The sequence below is a fragment of the Pygocentrus nattereri genome, chromosome 5, assembly GCF_015220715.1.
Source record: "Pygocentrus nattereri isolate fPygNat1 chromosome 5, fPygNat1.pri, whole genome shotgun sequence".
Lineage (NCBI taxonomy): Eukaryota > Metazoa > Chordata > Actinopteri > Characiformes > Serrasalmidae > Pygocentrus > Pygocentrus nattereri.
In genome coordinates this window covers 24889016-24914901 of record NC_051215.1, presented here as the reverse complement: position 1 = coordinate 24914901, position 25886 = coordinate 24889016, and the positions used below count along the sequence as shown (strand labels likewise).

Genomic DNA, 25886 nt, shown 5'->3' with positions numbered 1-25886 from the left:
AGTCGTAACCTAAAAACGTTGTCAAAAAACAGGCAATGGTCAAATCCAGTAAAGATAAGAGACACAAAAAGATAAACATAACAAGGCAAAAAGTCAAAATAGCAAACAGAGTCAAAAACTGGAAAAATCGTGACAGTCAGAAGAAAACCACTCAGTAGCTATTGAATAAGAAACAATACCTCATACTGATCTAGTCTAAACGCCAGGGCTTTATACTAAGCTAATTACAACAGAACAGGTGTAACCAGTTAGTACTCAGGCCACAGAAAGCGGGAGTTGGAGCAAGATGGAGAGCTGAGAATCATGTGATCCCCCTGGGGATTCTGGGAAATGGAGTCCATAGAGACATCTGAGCCTGAGGGATGCATGACGCATTAAACTTCTTAGTCAGCTGCTGTTTTTCCTTATATACTGTACAGACGCATGAGCATCACATGCACTGAATGTACACTTTTCACCACATATTCCAGCTGACGTCTTTCCAACAGATCGAAATGCGGATGCCACTTTAGTCACTGCTTCTACCAGTCAAGCAGTCTCTGTGACTGAAGCTTCTGCCCGTGAAAAAACGTCTTCTTCAAAGTCACTTAGATCTTTTTCTCCTGCATTCTTGATCCAAAATCTAGGTCAGCTGAACCTGCTCAGCATTTTCTTACATCTGGACTACTTTATTCAAGTCTTCCTTAAGTTTGTCAGCTATCTGTGTTATTCAGTTTCTTTGTTTTATGTTAGATTCACACATTTGCTCCAACGTCATGTCCTTCTACGTCTTAGGTTTAAGTCTTCTTTTACTGCATGCGTCATGTATTTAGAAAGTAAAACTGATTATGCACTGACTCATGGCTCAATGTTTTCCCTTGATCGGATTATATAATTGCATGTAAATGCATTGAATGCATTATGACTAAAACAGATTTTTGCAGTTATCAGATTATTTTGTAGATTTGCTCTGTGAGTTTCTCTGATAGCGACAATGACCCTTATTAATTAACGTTGCATAAAAATAGTGCATATTTTAGCTCTTTTATGGATGTACAAACTACTCTGTGCTAGATATGTGAAATCTTTTCTATGCTGTGGAAGATTTGAGTGCAAATGACGAATCAGCGTGTGAAATCAAGCACCAGCGTACCAGCATCTCATTTACATAACATTTACATGTAATACGCCCTAATGCACCCAGAGGTTTCAGTACAGAGCCAGTAAAACGACAACAGCTTGTGAGCCAGTAGCTATGCTAGTACGCAGAGTTTGATGTCGGATAGTGAGCGCACTGCTCCCCCTACTGGCCAAACTTTATTGTGCTAAAATGACAATGATTGGACAGGATGACTGGAATTTTTTTGTGAATCGGTAATAGAAAAGCACAGTTTAATATGTCTTTAAATGGAACGTGGAACAGTTGCTGCAGTTGTTTAAGCCAATGTGCATGTAAAATAAGTACATCCACTATTATACTGGATTGCCGTGTGCACAAACTATTGGCATTATTGTTATTTCCTCATTTTATTCTCATCATTGGAAGATGATCAATTTGGTTGGTTAACCACAATTCAAGTATTTTTTTCAGGTGGATAAAGTATTATGCTCAAATTGACACACACGTCTTTCAAGATACAGACAGGGAAAAGGTGAAATAATAAAATTGTCGGGGAAATTTCTGGCCGCTCATTGTGCAATCAGGTTTGACCATGTGTTCTGAATAAGAGCTACTGCCTGTGACAGTGCTTCTCTTTTAAAGCCCAGACAGGGAAATCCTCATCACATCTGGTGTCATGTTTTTCCTCCTCTTTAGAAGGAGGTAGTTGTAGCCTGCTGGCACAAGAATTGTCAAGAGAATGTACAATTCCCTTTTTTTCAATAATCACTACTCAGTTCCCCAATAAAAGGCGAATAGTATTGCAAGTCACCCATTAACTTCACAGCTCCTGTAATCAACCTGAGCCATTTAAACGTTTCGGTCTGTTATTGTCCCTGCTGGTAGTCTACTTACGGGGAGTTAAAGCAGTATTTGCACACGATCTTCAAGAGTGTAGTAATTTTAACAGTTGAACATAGTAGTTTTTGGTCTTTTGTGGTATTTTAAAACCATAGTCAATTATGAGTTTTGGCACAGCAGATGTGGTGCATGCCACATGATTCTTGAAGATAATACATTTGATGCCTCATGACCTAAATGGCAATATCTCATCATAACATGTTGGTCAAACTGTATGAACATGCAGCCAAACCAGCACCAGACCAGCACTGAATGCATGTTGGTCTAAGCTATTTTTGCACTACAGTATTCTTACAGTATTACAGTGGCCAAGCAAAGTGTTTCATACAGTTATAAAACAGATACTTCTGGTCCTAAAATCTGATTGCTGAGTTGCGTTCAAAGCTGTGTAAAATCCACAATATAGACACACCTATGACTACCTCACAGCAACTGAATTGTATATTATGCGCCACAGCACAGATACCCTTATGCTGTTAATGGAATAATATTTTACTCTCATGCTGGTCGCATGGATTTCTGAGTATACTGATAAGGTAAGAACCCGTTTTTGTTTAAACTGAGAGGCAACTTATGTTTTTCCATCATTAATATCACAGACTTGAATTAAAGTACTTACGGTATGATTAATCATAAAACGGCAGTATAGGCTTCTAAAAAAACAGTTCTGTACTTCCTAAAAATTGTGCTAGCTATGAATGTTTAGAAATTCAAGCCTTAACATCCAAATATTGCATCATTTATGGAGTGTGGATGTGTCTGAGTCCAAAATGACCATTTCTTAGCTGTATTTTGCACTGTTGGGCTGCAGGATCCAGTAGTTAAATTCCTACGTAATGTACTATGTAGGGAACAAGGAACCATTTGACATTCAGCCCCAGTGTGAAAAGAAGGGCACAGCTGGATTGGTGCTAAATAAGACTCGCGATGGTAGTTTGGTGACCAGAAGTACTTATAAAGTTAAAGGTTTTGCATTAAACAGTGCTGAGTTATCATATGATCATTGTTATACAACAAAAAGTTAAGAAGTTCATGAAATGATTGCAGTAAACAGCAATGAGCAACTGAACTTTCAGCGGCCCATGGTTGCTTGGCAATGGTACCATATGCTAAAGGAATTACATTTCTTAGCGGAATACTTGTTTATGTCTATTATTATTATTTCTAATAACTTAAATTATTTTTTGAAAAATGGTGCATTTTATGTTGACCGCTGTTTAAAAAAAGCATTAAGCCACTTGAGGCTGAGTGTTCCTGTGATTTTATTACCCTTCTTGTGAAAAAATGTAGTAACACACAGCCTCTCATGGCTAATTGGTTTAATAAACTGCACATTTAGGTTTATTAGTTTTGTCCATCAAGTCATGTCAAGAGGCTTTTATTGTCATTCCATCTATGTACAAGTACACAGTGGAGTAAAATTACGTTCCTCCAGGAACAACACGGTGCAACAAGGAACAAAAGTACAAAATGCGAACGTGCAGACATCGTGTGTAAACAAAAAATTTAGCTAGAAACAATCAAATAAATATGATAAATTAAACAGACATTAGACACAGTTGTAAGGGGGAGCGAGGAGGCGAACGCACACGCTGAGATAAGCGAGATTTATTATGGGCAAATCCAGGGTCGTGGTCATAACAGTCCAGGTTCATATAGCCGATGCGGACGGAACGGGAAACAGACATGACAAAAACCAGAGCAACCAGCAAACAGACATCAAACAAAGACCAGGTACAAAGATACAATGACTGGCAAATGCAAGGGGCAAACACAGGGCTTAAATACACGGGGGCAACGAGCGACAGGTGAAAACAATTGGGGCGGAGTTACAAAACCAAAACTAGAACACATGGACAGGACTGGGAGGAGCCAACCATGACAACAGTAAACAGACAGGACAGTGCAGCACTGACACAGCACTAATTCTGGACATGAGGTCCTGGAATAAGGTGCAGAGATGTTTAACATGCTGTGATCTGTGAGTCACGCAGTCAGATGACAGACAGAAACACAGCAGTTACTGAGGTAGAAAACCTGAGTAGACCAGTGTAAACACAGTGTAGCAGCAATGATCCAGATAGTGCAAGTAGAGCATCAAAAGAGTTGTGTGTGTGGAGTGTGTGTGTGTGTGTGTGTGTGTGTGTGTGTGTTGGGGGGGGGGGGGGGGGGGTTAGCTCAGTCCTTGTGAGTTTAAGAACCTGATAACATAACATGTAGGTCGAATGCATCTGACTTTCAAACGCCTTTCAGCCAAGTTTTGATCGAGTGATTCATTAGCTGAGGTGTGTAAAAGCAGGGAAGACACCACAATAATTAGGTCAGGGGTTCTGGAGGTGCTGAGTTTAGATTCTCCGCTGCTGTGTTTGGGACATGTGTGAGTGCAGAGAGCAAAGATTCTCCTCAGCTTTTGTCGCTGGTCTCCCTGTCAGTAATCTCTACCTGCTTTGCGCTGCTATAGTGATCAGACACAGACTGGAGGTGTCAATACCTCTCAAAGCCATTTTGTACACCGAGTTACCTTCTCCAGGCATGTCATTACACTGCGCAGCGGCACAGGGATGAGAGGCCTTTTGTCCCTCACTGACTCATCATGGTAAATGCCAGCCAGCTCCCTCATCAGCCTGGAGCCATCGACAACTTCTGTGAATGATCTTTTCGACTGCGGCCTAATGAATGCTAGTCTCTTCCCGCTGTCTGGGTAATAGTAGCTTTGGATAATGCAAATCTGCAAGGCAGATTCAGTTCAGTGCTGAAAGAACTAGCCAAATCTGTCCATCAGGAGCAGCAATCTAGAGCCACAGTGCTGCGCAGGCTACTAGACGACACATAGAGAGAGAGAAAGATGCGGGGGGACTATTCTCGGCTGGGCAATACCTGCCTCAGTTGGCTCTGCTCCAGAGAGGACCATTTGGTGATTGCATTTGCTGAATTGATGAGTCTCGGAGAGATATTTACGGCTGCTGCATCTGTTTCACTGCGTCATTTCTTTCCATCTGGCATTTTATTCCTATTGCCTGTTGCCACATTGAAATTAAATTCCTCTTATAATTGGCGTGTCAGTAGCTTGTGTTTATTTCGCTGATGTTACATCTGAGAAAAGTGTGACTTTTAATTAGGAAATTGTTAACAGATCATTAGCAAATCAAATGCACAATGAGTGTTCCAGAGAATTCCATGCTCTTGAGATAAATGTGTGGCTTTATTCAAAACTTTGTTGTCACAGTGAGTGAACTGCAGCAAAACTAAGTAAGATCTTAGCTATGCTGCTGTGACAACAAAGCCGCAGTGCAAAAAAGATTAATGGACTCCCATATGAAAATGATTCCAATGAACAGAAAAATGACAATGTTATTTGCTTTTTTGCTTGTTTTTATGTCTCAAACTAGCTGATGCTCTCAAGGCACGCTGGCCCACCTACTTAATATGTGTTAGACCGCTTATTTCAGATTAGAGTTATAAATGGGTCATTATCCATTTACAGTGAGAATTCAGGTGGATACATTTCTTAAAAATCACTTTCTTTCATCCCAAAACGAAATAATCATAATATGTCCTTTAACATCTCCTTTTGTCGTATATGCTAAAACCTAAGCTTAAGCTTAATTCCAAACACATTTTACAGTCACTGGTGTTATATGAATGCAGTGTAACACCAATGACTGTGACTCCAGTGACATTCTGGTCTGAGTATTGTGTAAACTGGCTAACTCATGGTTGGTCATGTGACCTTGTTGCAACTTTTTAAAATCAGTAATAAAAATGATATATTTGGCATTATTTTGACAAAATTTTAATGACGCAGACATTAAAGCACATAACACTGGTTACACATAGAAATTATGTGCTGCCTGATAAACAAAATTATGAATAAATTAATGAACTATAGTGAGCGAGGGTGGATTTGCCTTCTCATGCCTTGAGATGATTCCTCTCTGCTGAGCCTCGACCCAAGAAGCAGTTTAGTAGAGCTGAACATACTGTGTTGAAATGTAATATAAGAGTCCTGATGACACCAGTCACCAAAATCAAATGAATTTTTAAAATAAAATACATATTTTTTTTAATGTAGTATAAGATTAATGATAAAAAAGTAAACATGATGTTTATACAAATTCTAAACCTCTTCAAAATATTATATTTAAAGTATGGAAAATTGTTTTTGTCATGAGCTGTTTTGCAGATGCAGAGCGACTATGAAACAGGATAAATAAAGAAAAATCATAAGGGAAAAGTATAATTTAATCTTAGGTTAACTGTGCAAATGTATATACTGACTTTCGGAGCTGTGTCTAATATTTTAATCATCTTTTTAAGCCCTGCAGCCTTTGTGACATGGGCCCCTTATCCAAGTGGACAAGGTCCCAAATAATGAAAGTATGATGTTGTGCCCTGTGATAGACTGGTGACCTGTCCAGGGTGTTTCCTGCCTTCTGCCCAGTGAGCACTGGGATGAGCTCCTGCGCCCCCTTGTAACCCAGAAGGATAAGCGGCTGAGATAATATGTGTTTGTGTGTGTGTGTGTGTGTGTGTGTGTGATGTTGCAGGTTGTGAAGGATCTGTCTGACTGTTATCACTGTGAATAAGACATCCGCTCTGTCTGTGTGGTGTTGATGAAGATAACTGATATGGGTAGGCAATGTGTCGGTATCTATATGAGGGCCCTATAAAGATTCTACGGGGGCCCAGTCACTGCAGGCCCATAGCGATACCCCTTTCCTTGCCCCACCCCAAAAACCCAGCCCAGTATTTACAATTTATGCCACAGATTCTCTAACTCATTTGTTACCACAGCATTGGTAGCGAACAGTAGAGGTCCTTAGAACTTTACCTGGGCTCACTGAGACTTTTGATCCTACATTATATAGCAGGTGTGAGAGCCATTTTGCACCTGCTGTGAAGAGTATCAACAGTGCTTTTCTATGGAGAGTATATAAGCTTGTTCATGTGCAACTGAACTCCTGTGTTAGCTGAATTCACTCATTAGAAGGGCTGTCTGGATAGTTTTTGAAATAGAGTATATGTAAAGTATTGATTGTGTTAATAAACACAGAACCTTTTGGAAATTCTTAGTCAGCCGATACAGTAGCTTACCATAACAAGCCCTTACATCAGATTACATCTGAGCTGTATCTCACAAGTCCTCAAGCAAATCTTTAACCAAGTTGCTTCATGTGAGTCTCGAGTCTCTGGGGGTGTGTGTGGGAGTCGGGTTTCAAGTCTTTAGTAGAGAGTTATAGTTTAGCCTTGTTTTTAGCTGCAGGCACAGCATTATACAAAAATAAACCTCAACTAAACCATGTCAAGTTCAATATGGCTTCATATAATGAGCCTTTCATTATATATTTGGCAGACGCTCTTATCCAAAGCTACTTGCAATTCGATTATTGTACACAGGTTGGCCAAGGTAGTGTTGGGAGTCTTGCCCAAGGACTCTTATTGGTATAGTGTAGGGCATTTACCCAGGCAGGGATTGAATCCCAGTTTGCAGTGTAGAAGGCAGAGGTGTTACCCACTACACTACAACTTGAAACAGTCGGTTAGTCCATAGTTTGTATAGCAAGTATGCTAGCTACGTTAGTTTAAGTAACTTTAAAAGGAATGTAATATATAGTGCACAAAAACCTCAGACAGATCGGCTATTATGGCTGTTAGCATATCAATCCTGTTGCTACTGTGTAAAGTGGAAGAATGGCATTGGAGTAATGACTGTGCATGACAACAGCAAAGTGCTGTACATTAATAGGTAGAATTAATAGAATTAAATATATTTGTGTAGAATTAATAAAGTTATATCAGTAGAATTAATAGAGTTTGAGCACAACTAGTATGGAGCTGATAAAGAAAAAAAATCACTTAGCCCAGATGTAGTTGATCAGCCAAGACATGTTTGGAGTCCAAATTTTGCTTCTTTAGTTTAGAAGTTTAGCTACAAGTCTAATGTTGCTAACAAACACTGGAACAATAGTCACCCAGACAGCAGAATTTATTTCTGTAAAAATACATTCATAAAACTTCTCTCAACCCCCTCAAACTACATCTAGACTTTACTGAAGGTCACATAGACTTGCTGGTGTTATTTGTAGAATAGTATGCCTTACTGTGAGGTATAAAATAAACAAAAGTTCACCACAGTGTGCAGCCATTACAGACATGAGGGCTGGTTCACAAAGCAGGGCTGATCTTGCTTCACATTTGTCTGTATTTATGATGTTCATTGTCACAAATACTGAGTCGAGATCAGCAGTCCTACTACTGAGGTTTGTGAAAACACACCCTGTTGTCTAAAGTAGCTGAAGACCTTGTTGCAACTAAAGAAGCAAAATTTGGACTCCAAACATGTCTGGACGAATGAGCTACATCTGGGATATGTGGAAAATTCCACTATCCGCATAGGAACAGAAAGGGCAAGTAGGCCTCCTTCCTCCCTGACCTTGGTTAGGCAATGAGGAATAGACTGATTGGTGAAAAAGTGTCCAAGAATGTACAAGACCTGTGCCAAAGGATCCATTGTGTTATTGCCTTATTGAGAGAAAGAACTAACACTACTAGAGATTTGTGATGCACAGCCCAGTATCTTGCACTGACAGCACAGAATCTATAGTAGACTGTAGAGTGTGGTGGCTACATATCTTGACATACTGCTCCAACAGGCCCACTATCATGAAAGCATCATACATCCAGACAGAGATCCTTTAGTACCCCCATTGAGGAGATGGAACGGGACAAAGTGGTTTGAACCTGCTCCATCATCTTCTAGTGGAAAACATGGCTGGTGAATATAGGGCATGTTGCCCTAAGAGACTACAAGTCTGAAAGGCAAAGCAAACCAGAACTTAAGCAAACCAGAACTGAAGAAAAGTGATATCCTTATGTGCAAGTTGATGCATTCACAGGATGGGGACATTGACAGCCTGCTACATATGAAGGCCAATACTGCCCTAATGTATGTGTCAACTGACAGCATCACATAGCTAGAGGCAAGGTCGCAGGCAGTATTTCCGAGAAAACTCCCTGTAGATTTTATGTAGGACTCCAACTCAGTGTTGTAGCGGAGCATGACTTGTTGACACAATCTTGGAAGAAGAGACCTTGATACAACTTACGACAAGAGCAGAAACTTTCCATCCATTCTGATTGTTGTCATCGAGGTCGAAGCCAGAGGCCACTCGGCATGTGAGTGGACACTCCTTGACAACAGGCACTGAGGACATCTGGCTGGTTGATTGGGTCCACAGTGAAGAGGCTGCAAGCCATCTGCTTCCCCCTCTGCCATGCCTTCAGAGGTGGAGTTATAGAAGACACCTCCAAAGCTGGGAGGTCATTGATGCCTTTTTTTTCTAAATGCCCCAAAGGTATTGACATAATAGCAGTTGTGTGAAATTTAATCACTGAAAGAAAAAGGATTCTGTGATAGGACTTCATCAGATGGCAGTATGTCTACAGGCAAGCTAGCTTTGATGAAATCAGTCTTGTGCCATGGTCTGCTGATCGAACCATAGCCTCCCTACAGGTATAAGGGGCTAGGCTCAGACAGAAGATGCATGCTTTATGGACCTCTCGGGAGTTGAGACCAGTATCCTGAGCAGAGCTGTGGAAACAAACAGAGATGAGTGGATAGAATGATGAAAAGTGTGCATTTTTCTGTCAAACTGAATGTGTTGCCAGTGATCCATTCAGAGAATTTGGTGGTGGCATCTTAAATTACTGTAAAACTGCCGTGTGTACATCCATGTGAGCCAGAGTAAAACTCATCTGCATGAAGAATCTGAGCTTTCTGTGTGCTGCCATGTATCACTGTATGAAAGATACACAAAATTCTGCCAGTCTGCAGTTACAGCAAAGGAGGGAAAAGTTCAGCAACCTCGCTGCTGGTCTTTAGTTGAATTTATGGGGATTTAAGGCAGGGATGTGTCATCGCCACCCCTAATTCTTCAGTGATATGTAGCTAAGATCAGCTTCTTATTATTATCCCAAATTATCCCGTTCCGCCTTAAATGGAGCAGCAGTTCTGATACCTGAGGTGCCAGAATGTAAATGCTGCAACATTTAAGGTGGAACAGGAGACTTAGCTAGTGAGCTACTACAACATCAGCTACTACTAGTGATTCTTTATGCTTGTTATGAAGTAAAGGACCATAATACTGTACACTGATATGATTTTAAACTAAGATAATACAATGGTTTCATCATTTTTAACAGAGACAAATCTCACATCACAAATCTTGTGTGTTTCTTTGGTCTTTTGTGCAGCCATCTTGCCAGTTTTTCATTTATTTCATCACACTCTGTTTGGAGTGTATCTCTGAAAAATCTCCGTTTGGAGGGCCATGTAACTAACACTTCACCCTACCCCTCTATCTCAGAAAAAATTGGCACACCCTACTCCTAGACAAGAACAAACAAAACAGATGGCTAAGTGTTTAGTGGTAGGGGAGAGGGTTGAAGTGGGATTGGGCCCAAGTAAACTGAACCTGAGTGCATAGTTACCCTTCTTGCAGGGGTACCAAGCACACTGAGCCAGGATGTGTGGGTGGAGCTTCAATTAGTGCAGACCACTGATTTGTTATCACATAATGGTCACACTGTTATGTTCCATCGGTGATGTTGCACAAACCAAATGCAGTAAAAGGTAAATAAAAGCTTCAAGCTCCTGTATTGTTGCTATTGTGTTTACTGTTAACACTTGCGGCGCATGTATCTAGCACACAACCTTCAGAGAACCCTGCCTACTTTTGCAGTTCTTTTGTGTGCTGGGAAACGGTATTTGACTGGAGTATAGATAGTTCTGGGTTCGGAATAGCTGTGCTGGTAAAATGCCTGTTAAACAGTTCCTGGGAGAAAACAGCCAAATTTTCTTTTTGCTCTGCCAACTGTTCCTGCTTGCATATTTGATAAAAAGATTCATTGCTCATTTATAAGATTATGCAGCATCTAATATCCATAGCAAACTGTTTAGAAGGAGATTCATCATCAAAAAATGATTCTTCTAGCCTGCCTGTGTGCTCCATTCTTCCCAACATTATGAAGCGTACTGTATTATTAGTGCTGACCTATTGTACTCTCGCTTCTATTTCCATAATGCATGGCTAGCGGTGGTAATAGCCAATATTTTCTTCTTTCAGAATGCAGAGGCCAGCTATGACTTCAGCAGCAACGACCCGTACCCGTACCCCCGCTACACGGATGACTGGTTTAACAGGTAATCAGCAGTCCGTCAGTGGGTTTTGCTTTGTGACTCAAGGCTGTGTGAGGGGTGGAGGGGGTTGCAGGAGATCGGCGAAGATGAGTGTGTTGACCCGTGTCTGTGTTTCCTGGCAGTGGTTGGCTAAAGGACAGCTTGCTTCTCCGTATTGATTTTCCTTACACGTAACCCCATTAAGTCATCTTTCTCTCTGGGCTCTTGGCCTAGCTGCACAAATACGGAGAGCATGGCCCACATTGACTCCTCACAGTGCACTTCTGTTCCTGTCTTAACTGTGGCTTTCTTATGTATATTAAAATAACAGAATATTAGAAAACCCTAGATGTCAGATCGTATGTTTTACATGATTTGAAGCTGCTTTTTTTGTTTCTTTGATAAATTGAAAGAAGCAGCATTACTGAGTCAGGAGGAAAATAAATGGTTATACTGTGGTATATGTTGGCTGCTGCGAATAGAAAAAGGTTAATTAATCTTTTATTAGTCTCGCAACGGGGACATTTACAGTGCTACAGCAGCAAAGGGATAGCAAGGCACTCAGGAAAAGATGTGATTCAAAAACTATGCAGTAAATTCTAAATGGTTTAAGTGAACATGAAGTTTATTATGTAATTTTACAAGGTCTCAATATGAACCTCCTCCAGCTGTACGGACAACATCAACGCCATAGCCAAATTCGTCCCATACTCAATCGAGCATGTCGGGAGTCACTGCACTCACGGCTCTTTGAATGTGATTTCGGAGATCACCCAGTGTTGAGGGGATTGGCACATAAACAGAGTCCTTAACGTACCACCACGAAAAAGTCTCACGGCATGAAATCTGGTGATGCTGGTGATCTTTTACTTTGAACTGTTGGTACCAACGACAAATGGTCTGAGCGTTTGGAGGTTAACTGCCATAGTGACAGTCAGAAACTGTTGATTCCCTCTTTCAATTGGTATGTGATTGGTTTCTAGGCACCTCACGATTGTAAAATTATGGCACCTTGAAATGGGATTAATCTTTTTGAATCACCCTGTATATAAATAAATATGTGTACTTATATATATTATATATAATTTACTCTAGTGCCTTTTGTACTGTATTGTATGTATGATTAGATTTCCTGACACTGTATAAAAAAGCTAAATACATGTATGTATGCAGTGGTAGACAGAAGGTGCTCAGCAGGGACAGAGACAGTGCAGATTGGCATGCCTCCTACTTTAACATGGCTCTGCTCTCAGACTCAGCCTTAATGAACACTGGCACCTTATTACACCTTCCATCACCGGCGCCTTTGCAAAATCCACAACAGGCAGTTCGCGACAGCTCAAGGAAAAGAAGGACAAGCATAACTTTTTCTTTGTCCTCGCCTCTGTGTGTTTGTATGTGAGGGAGGGAGAAGAGCTGTGTGTGATGGCAGCAGTAATATCATCAGTGCTGCAGACTCGCAGGCTAATCAGACGGTTGTTTATAAATAGAGCGGCTCTGTCTGGCTGAGAGTGATGGGAGTCACCCACTGTCTGTCACGCTGGGCTTCCTCCACGGATGAAGTTCCCTTTCTGTGCTGGCTTGGAAACAGCCGTGCAGTTTCCTTATAATGGATAAGAGCATTATTTGAGAGAAAGAAGCCTCTTTCTGCTTGTGCTTTGAACATGACACATCTGTCACATCTGTCATGAGTTAAAGGGTCCGTGTGCTGGATTTTTTTCCACTGAAATAATACGTTTGATGTAGTATGTTGGAATTTTTAAGGATTTCTAAACATACCATCTCTTACTCAGTCCATACAGACTATGGAAAGAAAGCTGTTAAAAACAGCCTGCTAAGACTTCATCGTTTTTGTGATGTCACAAAGACCAATGCATTTTCATTAATCAGCCTCTACAGTAGTTTAGCCCCATCGTTTTACGGTGAAATTAAATTATAAGGAGAGTTTCAGTGTATTGCTTTTTGAATGAGGCTGAATACAGGACAGCCATAGATCTTAAAGCTGCAATAACAGCCTGTTTAACAGTGTAATGTGGAGAGATGAGGAGGCGGACGCATATGTGGAGAATAGCACGATTTATTCGGGGCAAATCCAGGGTTGTGGTCGATACAGTCCAGGTTCAGGTAGCCCATACGAAGAGCAGGAGGGATAGACATGACAAAGAACACAGAAATACTTTACAAAACACTTCAAACAGAACAAGCAGAACAAGCAAAACATCTAACACATCAAACATATCCAACAAATCATACAAAGACCTGCAACCACACAGGGGAAAACACAGGCTTTAATACATGAGGGTAAACGAGCGACAGGTGGAAACACAGGTGGAGACAATCAGGGGTGGAGTCACAAAACAAGAGGGCAGGACTGAAAACCAAAACAAAGCACATGGACAGGACTGGGAACTAAACATAACACGAGCACATGGACAGGACTGGGAGGGGCCAATCGTGACAAACAGTTAACAAGAGATGGGGAAATGGTAAATCAAAATCACATATGGGTCATAAGACATACACACACATTTTCTAAGCAGCTTATCCTTCTGGGTAGGTCATGAGACAGACAATTGAAAAATAGAGCACAAGAAAAATGCCATATGTGGGCCCTTTAAAGTTTATTAAAGGAATACTGTGGCATTATTCAACGTAAAATCAACCGTATCTAAAGTGCACAAGTGATTACCAACAATAATAATAGTTTCAACTCAGTAACTGAACAAAAAAAACCCCACTAAATGTAAACACTTACAACAAGAACACCCGCCTATTGGCCTCTACTTTAAATGCATTTTAAGTAAGAGAGTTTCAGAGAAATGCGTCAAAATCATTATCTGTGGTAATCAATTATTCATTACAGCTGCAGCAGAGAGATTAGGTTGAAAAACGCTGGAGGATCACTTTAAGATGACAGCAGACAGGGAGGCCCCCATTGATTTTAGATTATGCATGTTAAATTATGAGTCGTCTCCATTTGCGGTGAGGGGAAATACTAACATGTGGAACATTACATCAGACAGCGGTCGTGATTTGGAGGTTTTAAGTGCCTTGAATAATTTCAGGGTACAAAACAGAAACCCACCTCCCATAGAGGCCTCTAGCAGACATGAAACAAGAGCCAGCTTCCATCTGAAGTGAGCTTCCGGCTTCAACCCACTTGTCTAGCTGTGTAAACTGTAAAACTACTGAAATTCATTGTTATTCAAATAGGTAGCCATCTGTGTAACGAATTAGTGAAAACGCTGCTGTTAAGATGCCAGCTAATAAATACGGTGGTTTGCCAAATTATTTAGCCCCCTTTTGAAAGTTAACATTTTCTGAATGCAAATGATTCTTATACATATTTTTTATAAATAAAAATATGTAAGTAAGTGTCTTAATAACTTTTATTATGTGGTGAACTCATATACAGGTCTCAAAGCCAAAATAAACCTGTTTTACCTGATTACCATTTTTATCTTGTTTTAATTATGATTATTTTATTATTATTTATTATTTTAAAAAATTTTGTTTACTTTTTGATTCTCTTATTTTATTTTATTTTGATTTTACATTTTAGCTATATTATATATATATATACACATACATATGTAGTTGCCCTAGGCTTTATAAACAGGAGAAAAAAATAAGTGAAGTGGACCATCCAACATTCAGCCAATCAGGCCAAAGAGGCTTATCAAAGAGGCTTCAGATCTGAGCTCCATCATGAAAAGTCTGTGGCAGATACCAATACTGATGCTAAGGGGATAAAAAATCTGATAACCAATAAAATCTGCTAAAAATTTAATCTACTCACTACTGTCAGTTTACTTGATATGTGTTGGTATGTTTTCATATGACCCACTGCAACGGCCAGTTAGTTACCATATATTACCTTTCCACCAATTCCTATGACTTACAAATTAAAAAAAGCTAATTGAAAAAAAAATGCTGTGTAACTGATCTATAGGATTCTGCTAGAGATAATTATATTGCATAGCGCATTCATTCCCAATAGCTCTGATGCAAGTCACTGTGCTGTAGGGCATGTTCAGAAAATTCAGAGATGTTAGTGGTAACACTTTCTATGAATGTCACATTTGTAAGCATCTATAAACACATTTATAACATGCTATAACGCATTCATAAGGCATTATGAACATGGTTATAAATATTTATAGAAATGAATTACACTGAATTGCACTTTATAGCCATGTTTATTATACATTGTGAATTGTTAATATAATGCATTATAAGTAGTGTTAATAACATGTTATACTGTCAGTGCCAAAGAAGTCAGTCCCAGCTTGGAGAGACTTAAGTAAAGTCAAATAGAAAGTTTATTTACATCGTGAGATTTCCAATATTTTATTTGAGCATAAAGTCACTGTGGAGTGAAGGCCTGGAGAGGGAGAGGTGAGATAGCAGAGCGCTGTCATTGTAAATTGTTCTGGCACTAGTTCTAACATCAAGCACTAGAACCCTTCACTCTGTAACACTACAGTACAGTAATGCTAATTTCTGCTAGCATTCTATTGGACATGCAGTGTTGAGTTAACCAGGCTAACGGTGGTGTACATTAACAGTGGTGGACATTAACAGTGGTGGACATTAACAGTGGTGTACATTTACTTTCCCACATTGGGTTAAACACTGATGGCAGCACTAGTTTAAACTCTGACATTTGAAGCCTGTAATGAGCTTTATTGTGTATGTTTTAGTGTTTCAGTAAATCCTTCAGTAAATACTTCACTTCAACGTCACTCTTAACACTGGAGGAGGCTTTAGTACAGTACGCTCCACTTTACTTAGAGCGGACAAATACAGCTTATGAGCTCTTATAATTTATTATTAACAGTACTTAAAATGCATTATATTAACAATTCATAATGCATAATAAACATAGGTATAACATGTAATACATTTTTGTAACTTTTTATATCCATGTTTATGAATGCATTATGTTATGAATGTGTTTATGATGCTTACAAACGTGACATTCATAGAAAGTGTTACCATTGTTACCATCTGTGCTTTGAGGAGGTCAGTCCAACAAGGCTAATGGTGGTCAGTATATAGCTATCTTCAGTACTGGCTGATTGGATGTCTGCTCTTGTGATTGCTTTATTTATCGCAATCAATCTCAACTCAATAAGCACCGTACATGCTTTTGTTTTAGAAGAGAATCTTTGGAAAAAACACTGAACAGTTGGGCTGTATTTGTTTAGCTGTTGAGTCAGATTTTTAGTGGTTCTGGCTGAGCTTCAAAACCATTAACTTCAGTCAACATCCATCAGAAGTATTATTACGTACTATGGCTTACTATTCAGTAACTACAGGGACTTCATTGCAAATAGGCTGAGTTATTCTTAAGTTCTAGAAGTGTGTAGTAAAATTCTGGACCTGCCGGTGGGTCGTGACCATTGAAAAACTGTGATTTATTGAGATAAATATAAGATAGACATGGTCATAAGGATGCATAACAGGCTACTTTTAAATACTGGCATACAAAATCGATTTAAATGGTTTATTTCAGACAGTGTTGACAATGTGCCAAGAGCTCAAGTGAAAACAAAGTAAGCAAAAACTAATGTTGTTTCAGTGTTTATTGCCATGTAAGGTTTCAGGAAATGGATGATATTCCATGGAAAATTGAGCTAAAATTGCAAAAGTCAAAAATTGCACCTCATCTTCATGGTGAATTAAAGCAGACAGATGGTTGAAAATTAGCTTTATAGTGTCTGCCTAGAGTGTAAATGATTACATTACATTATAAGTGTCCCCCCGCGACCCTGAGGGAGATGCAACTTAGAAAATGTGTGTGTGTGTATAAGTGTTTCTCAATGAAGAGTTTGATATTCTGGAAGTCTGTGGAAAGCGCAGTTATACCCTCTATCTTCCTCTGTAAGAATGCAGTGGGGAACCGATTTGGTGGGGAACACTGAACAACTTTTGTTGAGATACCAAAAAAGTATTGTAGACTATTCCTGCTAATTGGTGTCATTTTTCTGAATGCATATGTTCAGTCATGGGACCAGGTGTGCTGGAGAGGTGTCTGCAGTGGCTAACAACAACATCTGTGGAGTAGGAGTGGCCTACAGCTCCAAGGTGGCAGGTACGTCTTGTATGGCCTGTCATGGATGTAATGGTGCTTATTTTGATTTTATGTTTATGATGATTGTCAGTGACACTTTCTGAGAACTTTATTTTTTTCAGTGTGGCTCTCAGATCTAAGAGATAAGAGAAAGGACAAGATTAATGAATTGAGGTATTGCAAAGGCTTTTGAAATTGGAAGTTAATTCTCAGCATCACTGAGATGCCCTGAGGAAATAATGACAGTCTGAGGTGATGGGGGGCTTTCAGCTCTGGGCAAGGACTTCATGGAGATGAAAAGAGTGACATGGCTCTTACCCTTGTGCAGGCATCCGTATGCTGGACCAGCCTTTCATGACGGACATCATCGAGGCCTCCTCCATCAGCCACATGCCACAGGTCATTGACATCTACAGCGCCAGCTGGGGTCCCACTGACGACGGCAAGACGGTGGATGGACCCCGCGAGCTCACGTTGCAGGCCATGGCAGATGGTGTCAACAAGGTACTCGTGGGAAATGTAGCGTTTCACTGACCAACAGAATCTGTCAGTTTCAATATAAGAGGATTGTTTTGTTCAGCCACTCTTTATTTCAGCTCCTTCTTTGTGTTGCGTGTTTTATAGAGCTGGCACACCTGTGGTTGGGTGAAAAAAGCCCACTATTACAAGTGTAACAGCTGGTGCTAGCTCATAACCACTGGAGTTTGGAGTCCTCCCGGCCACAACCATTTTTCATACCAGCCAACTGAAGAAATAATTCATCTCCAGGTGGAGCTCCAGGGGCTCGAGGGACTTTGAGCTAGATGAAGTACGATTTTATGAGACCCAACGAAGCGCTGGTGTAAAACACCAAGCTGTGCCCCTACTGTTCAGACGTGACTAACGGGGCTCGCAGTGATGGCCTCAATTTAACGTCTTGATGAATTAATCACAGCACTATGGAGTGATGCCCTCAAGTTCCAAAGCAGGCAGGAAGTGTTACTGAGTAGGTGCTACTGCCACCCTCTTATTCTTCCCTCTAAAACGGGCCAGAACAAACAACACTAATCAAGCCATGTTCCACTCAAACACTCAGTAGTAATGGTAGCTTATGTAAGCCTTTTCTCCTGCGCTCTGAAAAGTCTCCCGTTGATGAGAAGGGGGCTGGGGGGAAGTCATTCACTTAGATATTTCCTATGTAGTAGCCGATCTGCCCTTATTCTCCTGGGCAGTTTTATAACACTTACCCCTAAACATGTCAATTGGTTTTGGGTCTGCAGTCTGTAGCTTGGCTTGTGAAAATTGCCCCAGCTAATGGAAGCAAATGGTGCTGAGCGTGCCACTGCTGCTGTGTTTTTATCAGAATACTCCACTCTGTGAGCTGAGGCAGCACACGAGGTAATCTCATACACTGGTAATCATGTACAGTCACTTACCACAGACTGTAATTTAGACACGTTTCCCTGTACCTGGCAACAGAAGAGCCATTGACCCAAAAATGGCGTTTTTTAGTTTCTATTATAATAGTGTTTTGAATCAACGCTCTTATAATCAGGGTTGGAAATGGGCAGATTTTACTGGGGGAACCTTACTTTTTTTTTTTTGATAAAAAAAGTGTTGCTGCTGTTGGAGAAAACCTTGTATCTCCTTTTTTCAGTTTTTGACATAATATGAAAATGCCTGCTAGTCTTTACATCATCTCATGGTGAATGGACCAAAAGAAACGGCCCAAAATGACTTGGAAAAAAGTCTGGTTCCATTGACTTACATTAAAAGCAAAGTAGTTTTTTTCCTTCTCCTGTTAAGTTTTGGAGATACGAGGTTTTCTTTCGACAACAGTGATATGCTAAAATGTCTGTTTCTCTTCCATTCTTATGTTAAAATATACCATAAAAAACTTCCATGCACAGATTTTTAAGAAACAATGAATTACTGTATAGACAATATTATACTAAAGATAGAAAATAGAAACTCTATCCTTCACAAAATTAACAATATAAACATAAATGGAAAAGTGCACTTACTGTATTAAAAATGCAAAAAATTCTATTTAAAGAGTTGACAGCTTGAATGTTTTTTCTTAAAAACTTTACATTTACATTTTAAATGAAAAAGCTGAAAAAAACACTGAAATATTGTTGGCAACAACGGTTTTCATCGCGTTTTGCACATAAATTGAGTTCTTTATCCACCTGAGGCAACATTATGACACCAAACATTAATCCACTAAAACAAAACAATTGCAACTTAAACCTCAGTCCTTAAATAGTTATTGATCTTAAACACAGATCATACCACTTATGTGGAGACAAAGAACAGTCAGGAAATGGGAATAAAGTCTGGCTCTTCAAATGCTTGGAAACATCACTGAATTGCTTCACAAGCTAAGATATATATATATATATATATATATATATATATATATATATATATATAAAACAAAACTAACTTGCAGGAATCCAAACAAGCTTTCTTACAAGAATGAAAAATCTATAAAATGCCAAATGCTTTTCAAAACAACCACTATTGCAATCAAAATGCTAAAATATCTTATTCATGATATGATCTAATGTCCAGAGTCCAGTTACTTTCACCCTTGATGAGTTGATTTTACACACTTTTTTATTTAGACACCAAGCTAGCTCATAAAGAATGAACATTTGCAGGCTCGTTTGCTCCCTATTTGTTAACGCTGTTAACCTCCTGTATACGTTACATAAACACATCTCTGTTTCACACAAAGTCTTCAGACTTCTCGTGTGCACACTAGTGATACCAACCCTGGACCTCATTTCTAAGTGGTGCTACAACCTACCCCATGTTACAACCCTCCTCAGTATCTCATATCACTTCATTAAAAGGTTCTTTAGGAAACCCAAGGTAGTTCTTCTATGGCGTCAGTCCAAAGAATGCTTTTCTATCTCAATACTGAAATAACGAGCACTTACTGGCCACTCTCTTAGACATGTACCTTGTTGCTACACCTTGTAGGACCACTGTTGGGTGGACTATTCTTAACCCTGCTATTGACATGTGGTAACCCTACATTGACGTGTGTCCAAACCCCAGCAACACCACTGTGTCTGATACCAGCACCATTCACACTACCATGCTACCATGCTGCTTTCACAGCTGAGCTGAGAATGGTCCAACACACAAGTAATATCTGGTCCTGTGGTGGTCCCTTTCCACTGATGAATGAAGTAGAGGGTGGCTAATAAATTGTACAGCAGTAGATGAGCTATAGTTAGTTGCTGTAACACACGCACGTGTGGTAGATATACCTGATAAAATGGCCTGTGCGTTTAGATAAAAGGTGCAATAAAATGGCCTCTCGAAGTACCAGTGGTGGAAGAAGTACGCAAATCATGTAATTGAGTTAAAGTAAAGATACACAAAGTAAAATATTACTCCAGTAAAAGTAGAAGTTCCTCCCTTTAGACCTCCACTTGAGTGAAAGTACAAAAGTATTTGCCATCAAATGTACTTAAGTATCAAAAGTAAAAGTACTAAAAGAGTAATCATGGCTCTGATGTCCTGTTATCATTTTTATAACAAGACTCGCTTCATGAACTCATTTTAGGTGAAAATCCTCCAGTGTCTCTCTTGGTAAACCAGTCTTTTAATAGAAGGTCATTAATTAGTGACGCTGACGTCTATTAAAATGATCATAAACACAAAACACTGAAGGTAAACAGTTTCCATCAGGGAGAACCGAGTGGCTCTGAAATCACTTTTTACAGACAAGCAAAGTTTCAGTTTAAGATTTATTTACAACTTAGTTCCAAGTTTAAGTTAATTAATAAAAACTGGCTTTAAACTCAGGATCACAAATGAGCTCCTTTACTATATTGATCTGTAGGTCTCTGTTCATAAACATAAACCAGCCCAAACTAATTTACTATAAAATGAAAGTGTTTGTATAAATTCAGAAAAAAAACGACTGCATATGTGGACATATTTCTATATTGTGCTCTATTTACACAAAGTTAGGCTGTAGTCCTACTGGTTTGGTATGACCAACAGGTCAAAACAAGCTCTAAACAAAGTGACTGCTGTGCCCTGATTGCGCTTCTTTCATTTTGACATGTTACGTTTTTATACACACAGAAACCAAAAGGAACAACAGATTTCTCAAAATGTAGTGGAGGAAAAAGTCAGAGATTAGACTTTGAAATGTAGTGGAGTGAAAGTAAAAATGTTGCCCAAAATGTAAAAACTTCAGAAAATGGATGGATGGATGAATGGATATAACCACAGCTAATTTTTCTTCACTGAATAGAAAATTTCTGAGCAATTTACAGTTTTAATCTTGTCACAGATGTAGGTGAATGTAACGCCAGGAGTCTCGTTCAAGGACTCATACTGGTGGTGCTCTCACTGGTGGTGTTCTTGCCTGGGTGGGGAATCAAACCCCAACCTGTTGTGTGAAGGGTAGTGTTATTTCCCTCTACATTAAACCAACTGCTACTACTACAGAAGTCATGTTAATAGAATGAATTTCAAATTCAAATGGTCTTTTTTATGTTTTATATATATATATATATATATATATATGATATACATCGCCATCAATAAAAGAAAAAATATATACGTCTAAAATTATTACAAATGGATATACAGCATTTTGGTGCAACTCCTTTGTAACAATTGTAACTATATTTATTTTTATAAATGCATTTACTTTTCTTTATTTGATTATTAAAGCACACTTTTTTTGTATGTAAAAAAATGTCAAAAACATTCCAAATTCATTTCAAAATCAGTCACAACAGTGATGATGTTGTCATGGCAGCTGTGTGGAAAGCCTTGCAACTTCTTCCTACAACACCCAAGTGACCCTTCAGCAGGAGAGACTGTGATTCTCCCACACCTTCAAGATTCCCTCTCAGCTGCTCTCCTCATGAACAGAGCTCATTAGAGCAGCGGCAGCGTTTAAAGTGCAATCATTTGTTTTATATAATTGCGGCCAAACGGAGTTGATTGGTCTCTGTTCAGACAGGAGGCTGAGCGAGGGCGAGAGAGAGAGATAAAGGAATAAATAGATAAACGAGTACATACAGCTGGAAGAGGAGAGAAAATCGAAACCCTTGGCAGTTGGTCTAAGAATTTGTGTTCATTTTAGCTTTATAGTTTTACGAGCATCACAGCGTAAATCTGAGCAGACCGATTAACCAGGCGTCGTTAATAGCTACATATTAGGGAAAGATAATGAAGGAACAAGCAGCAAAAGCATTAGAGCATCACCGAATGCAATTTGAGATGTCTGAGCTAATATAATGTGCTGTTCATGTAGTAAGTAAAAAAAAAAAAAAAGAAAAAAAACAGTTAATTAGAAGAAACAGTCCTGTGGAAAATGTTGGCACCCCAGTCAAATAACAGATGTGGTTGATTTTCTAACTGACAATAAGTTACACATCTTCTGCAGAGAACACACTACTGCACACGTTGATGCACAGTTACTGCTTATTTACATTGGGGGAAAAAAATAATATATGGCCTGTGCGAAAGTTATAGCACATTTGATTTATTTATTCATTTTCACTCAGCAAATACATATAAATCAAGCATTAAAGTTACCAGTTGCCATATTTAATTGTGTCTCTGTAGAGGATGTGTGACTTATTTTTTCCTTAGAAAATCCGCAAAACGTGTCAGGAGTGACCAGGAGTGTTCAACCATTTCTGTACAAATGTAAGTCTTTTGCAGTATTTTGCAGTAAAGACCCTCGACAAAGCAATTTACCAATAAACGTTACCTATGTGGACTTTTTATAGCAAGTTTACGAAGTGGAATATAAAGTGGAAAAAGCACAAAATTTAATAAATGTACTGAGACAAAAAATAATAACTGATCAGATACAGTAGAACTGAAATGCAAAAGAAAATAAAAGAACAAAAAACTTTAAATGTTATATTACACGTAATGCAGTGTAAATGCAGATGCTTTTAAAGGTGGTCACTGATAAAAATCAAGGGGATAGTGGTTCTCAGATTTTGAGGTAGATGCTGGACATCTGTAAAGTCTGTTTACATATTAAAAGACTTCAGAACAGTTCTTCTAATTTAAAATGGCTTAAAATAACTCAGCCCTTGTGTACATCATGATACTATTATACAGCTTGATTAGACCGACATTCACTTCTGAAAATACCTCATTTATGAAGTCATTTATGTAGTGTTAATTATGGACATATGTGCATGTGTGTTTGACCTATGGCTCTCGTCATCCCACAGGGCCGAGGGGGTAAAGGCAGTATCTATGTGTGGGCTTCGGGGGACGGTGGTAGCTATGATGACTGCAACTGTGATGGCTATGCCTCCAGCATGTGGACCATCTCCATTAACTCGGCCATCAACGATGGGCGCACGGCCCTCTATGACGAGAGCTGCTCCTCCACGCTGGCCTCCACCTTCAGCAACGGCCGCAAGAGGAACCCCGAGGCAGGCGTGGTGAGTAGCTTGTGTTGAAAAACTTCAGTTTTATAAGCAGCTTGCAGTTTTACATTCATTCCAGCTCTTAAAAGTCATGTTATTACATTTTTGATATATATCAAATTCCACCTCCGCATTTAACCCATCCGTGAAGTGAAACACCACATACACACTAGTGAATACACACACTAGGGGGCAGTGAGCACACATGCCCGGAGCAGTGGGCAGCCCTATCCACGGCGCCCAGGGAGCAGTTGGGGGTTAGGTGTCTTGCTCAAGGACATCTCAGTCATGGACTGTCGGCACTGGGGATCGAACCGGCAAACTTCCGGTCACAGGGCCAGTTCCCATAAAGGTAGTTTTTCACACATTGAATAAAAATTTATACATTTCCATCACAGCGCTGAAAATGGTAAAGAATGGGTTAAATGGCAGCAATAGCCTCGTTTTGTGATAGCCTTAAAGGTTTAGCAGAGTTCCTCCAGCATTATTAGCACAACCAATGAAAAGAGAAAAAAATGCATTTCTACATAACCACCTCTTTCGTAGGTCTGCATGCTCTGCTAGATCAGATTGTGTTGTTTGACCTGAAGAACTCGCGCAGTGTGTAAATCTTGCATATGGCTAGTATGAAAATAACAATAATTGAGATCTTACATGACATCACATTAATCTAAAAGGGATGGGGGGGTTCATTTGCAAAGGAAATGGTTTATGTCATATTTTTGCCAAATCGAACCCCAAGTGTAAGTAAATGTCTATGGTCTTAAAACTACTAAAAATATTTCTGTTATATTATTCTGATAAGAATCAAACAGCACATTATTTACACCATGGTTCAGGTGCTGGACTTGGGCCCTCCAGTAAAGAATGTGCTGTGTGATGTTTGGAGGCTCCTCTACTCAAAAACACCCACCAAACCTGGCAATTAGTAGTGGAGTTGAAATAGGGTTTGCTTGAGCTGGAAAATCACCAAACTGTGCTGGCCCTCCAGGATTTTGAGAACCCTGCTTTATGGTCTTCAGGTATTGTGCTTTGTTCGGTCTAATCTCAGATGTGGTGATCTGGAGATGTAAAGAGTGGAGGAGGTAGGAGCCATATCACATCCCTTGGAAATGTAATACCTTTCCCCCACCCACGTACAATACCGAGCAAGATGAAAGAGAGAACTAATTGTCTCGCCGTTTTTGTGTGCGAACAATTACCTGTGAAATGGAAGTCAGAGGCACAGAGGGATGCATTCAGCGTGGCTCTTAATCTCAGCCCCATCTCCCGATTTAAAGAAATAAGCGGAGATGAAGAGCACTTTTAGCCTGTCAGCGAGGATCTTGTAAAATGGAGTTGGAGGGAAGAAGAAAGACAAAGATGGAGGGGTGGGTGGGGCATTAGCATCAGTCTGGCGCTCCTGTCAAAAGGAAGAACAATCATGTCTGAACTGTGCTGTCAGAAAGCTCAGCTTTGTCCCTCTGCTGACTGACTGACTTCTGCACACACTTCTGCACACTTATTACCAGCCTACGTCACACCTCCAGACAAATTGCAGTTCTGTGTTAGTAATTAGCTCTAACTAAAGCCTTATTTGAGTGCAAATGTGATGTGTTCCTGTTAAGAGTTCAGCTTTGAACAATTACATCATCACTTTTTCAGATTTGTGGTAAATTCTTGGTACATTTATGACATCAGTAAGAGCAAACAGTATTCTTCAGCCAATGGGCTGATCAGCTCACCAACCAATCAGCACTCAGTAGCAGTAATGTTAGCATCTTACTGTTTGATGTAGAATAATTAAAAGATATTGGTGAGTTTTCTTTGATTTTTTTAATGGAACGCATCTTTATGCTTTCCAAAATTAAATAAAGTTCCCACATAAATAGCTAGACACATTTATTTATTTATCAGTTTACTTCCATTTACCTACACTCATTGCAGACTCCAGCATTTTGTAGCCATGTTTTTGAGGTGTTTTTTAGATATGGGGCACCCAAAAAGTTAATTAGTTGGTTGATGGCCAGAATAACTAGCAATAGCTTTCTTTTTCATGTGCTTCCAGTATATGTGGTGAAATTGCATTCTTTAAATACTCAAGTAGTTTCTTTACAAATGATACCCGCTGGCTTACCTTTAATTAGTAATAAGAAATCCTTCACACCACAGTCACAGTCTCTGACTTTTGATTCATTTGCAATGCAACAAACAACAACAACGTAAAATCCAGAGTGA

At 39.5% G+C, this 25886-nt stretch overlaps 1 protein-coding gene across 1 annotated transcript in view; it reads left to right on the top strand.

The window, feature by feature from the left end:
* pcsk2 (proprotein convertase subtilisin/kexin type 2) overlaps positions 1 to 25886 on the top strand; it is a 74300-nt gene that overhangs the window by 24675 nt on the left and 23739 nt on the right. Inside the window, exons 6-9 of the mRNA XM_017694106.2 lie at positions 11125 to 11201; positions 17186 to 17274; positions 17582 to 17757; positions 23469 to 23684. Of these exons, the coding sequence (XP_017549595.1) occupies positions 11125 to 11201; positions 17186 to 17274; positions 17582 to 17757; positions 23469 to 23684 (558 nt within the window). The remainder of the gene's footprint in view (positions 1 to 11124; positions 11202 to 17185; positions 17275 to 17581; positions 17758 to 23468; positions 23685 to 25886) is intronic.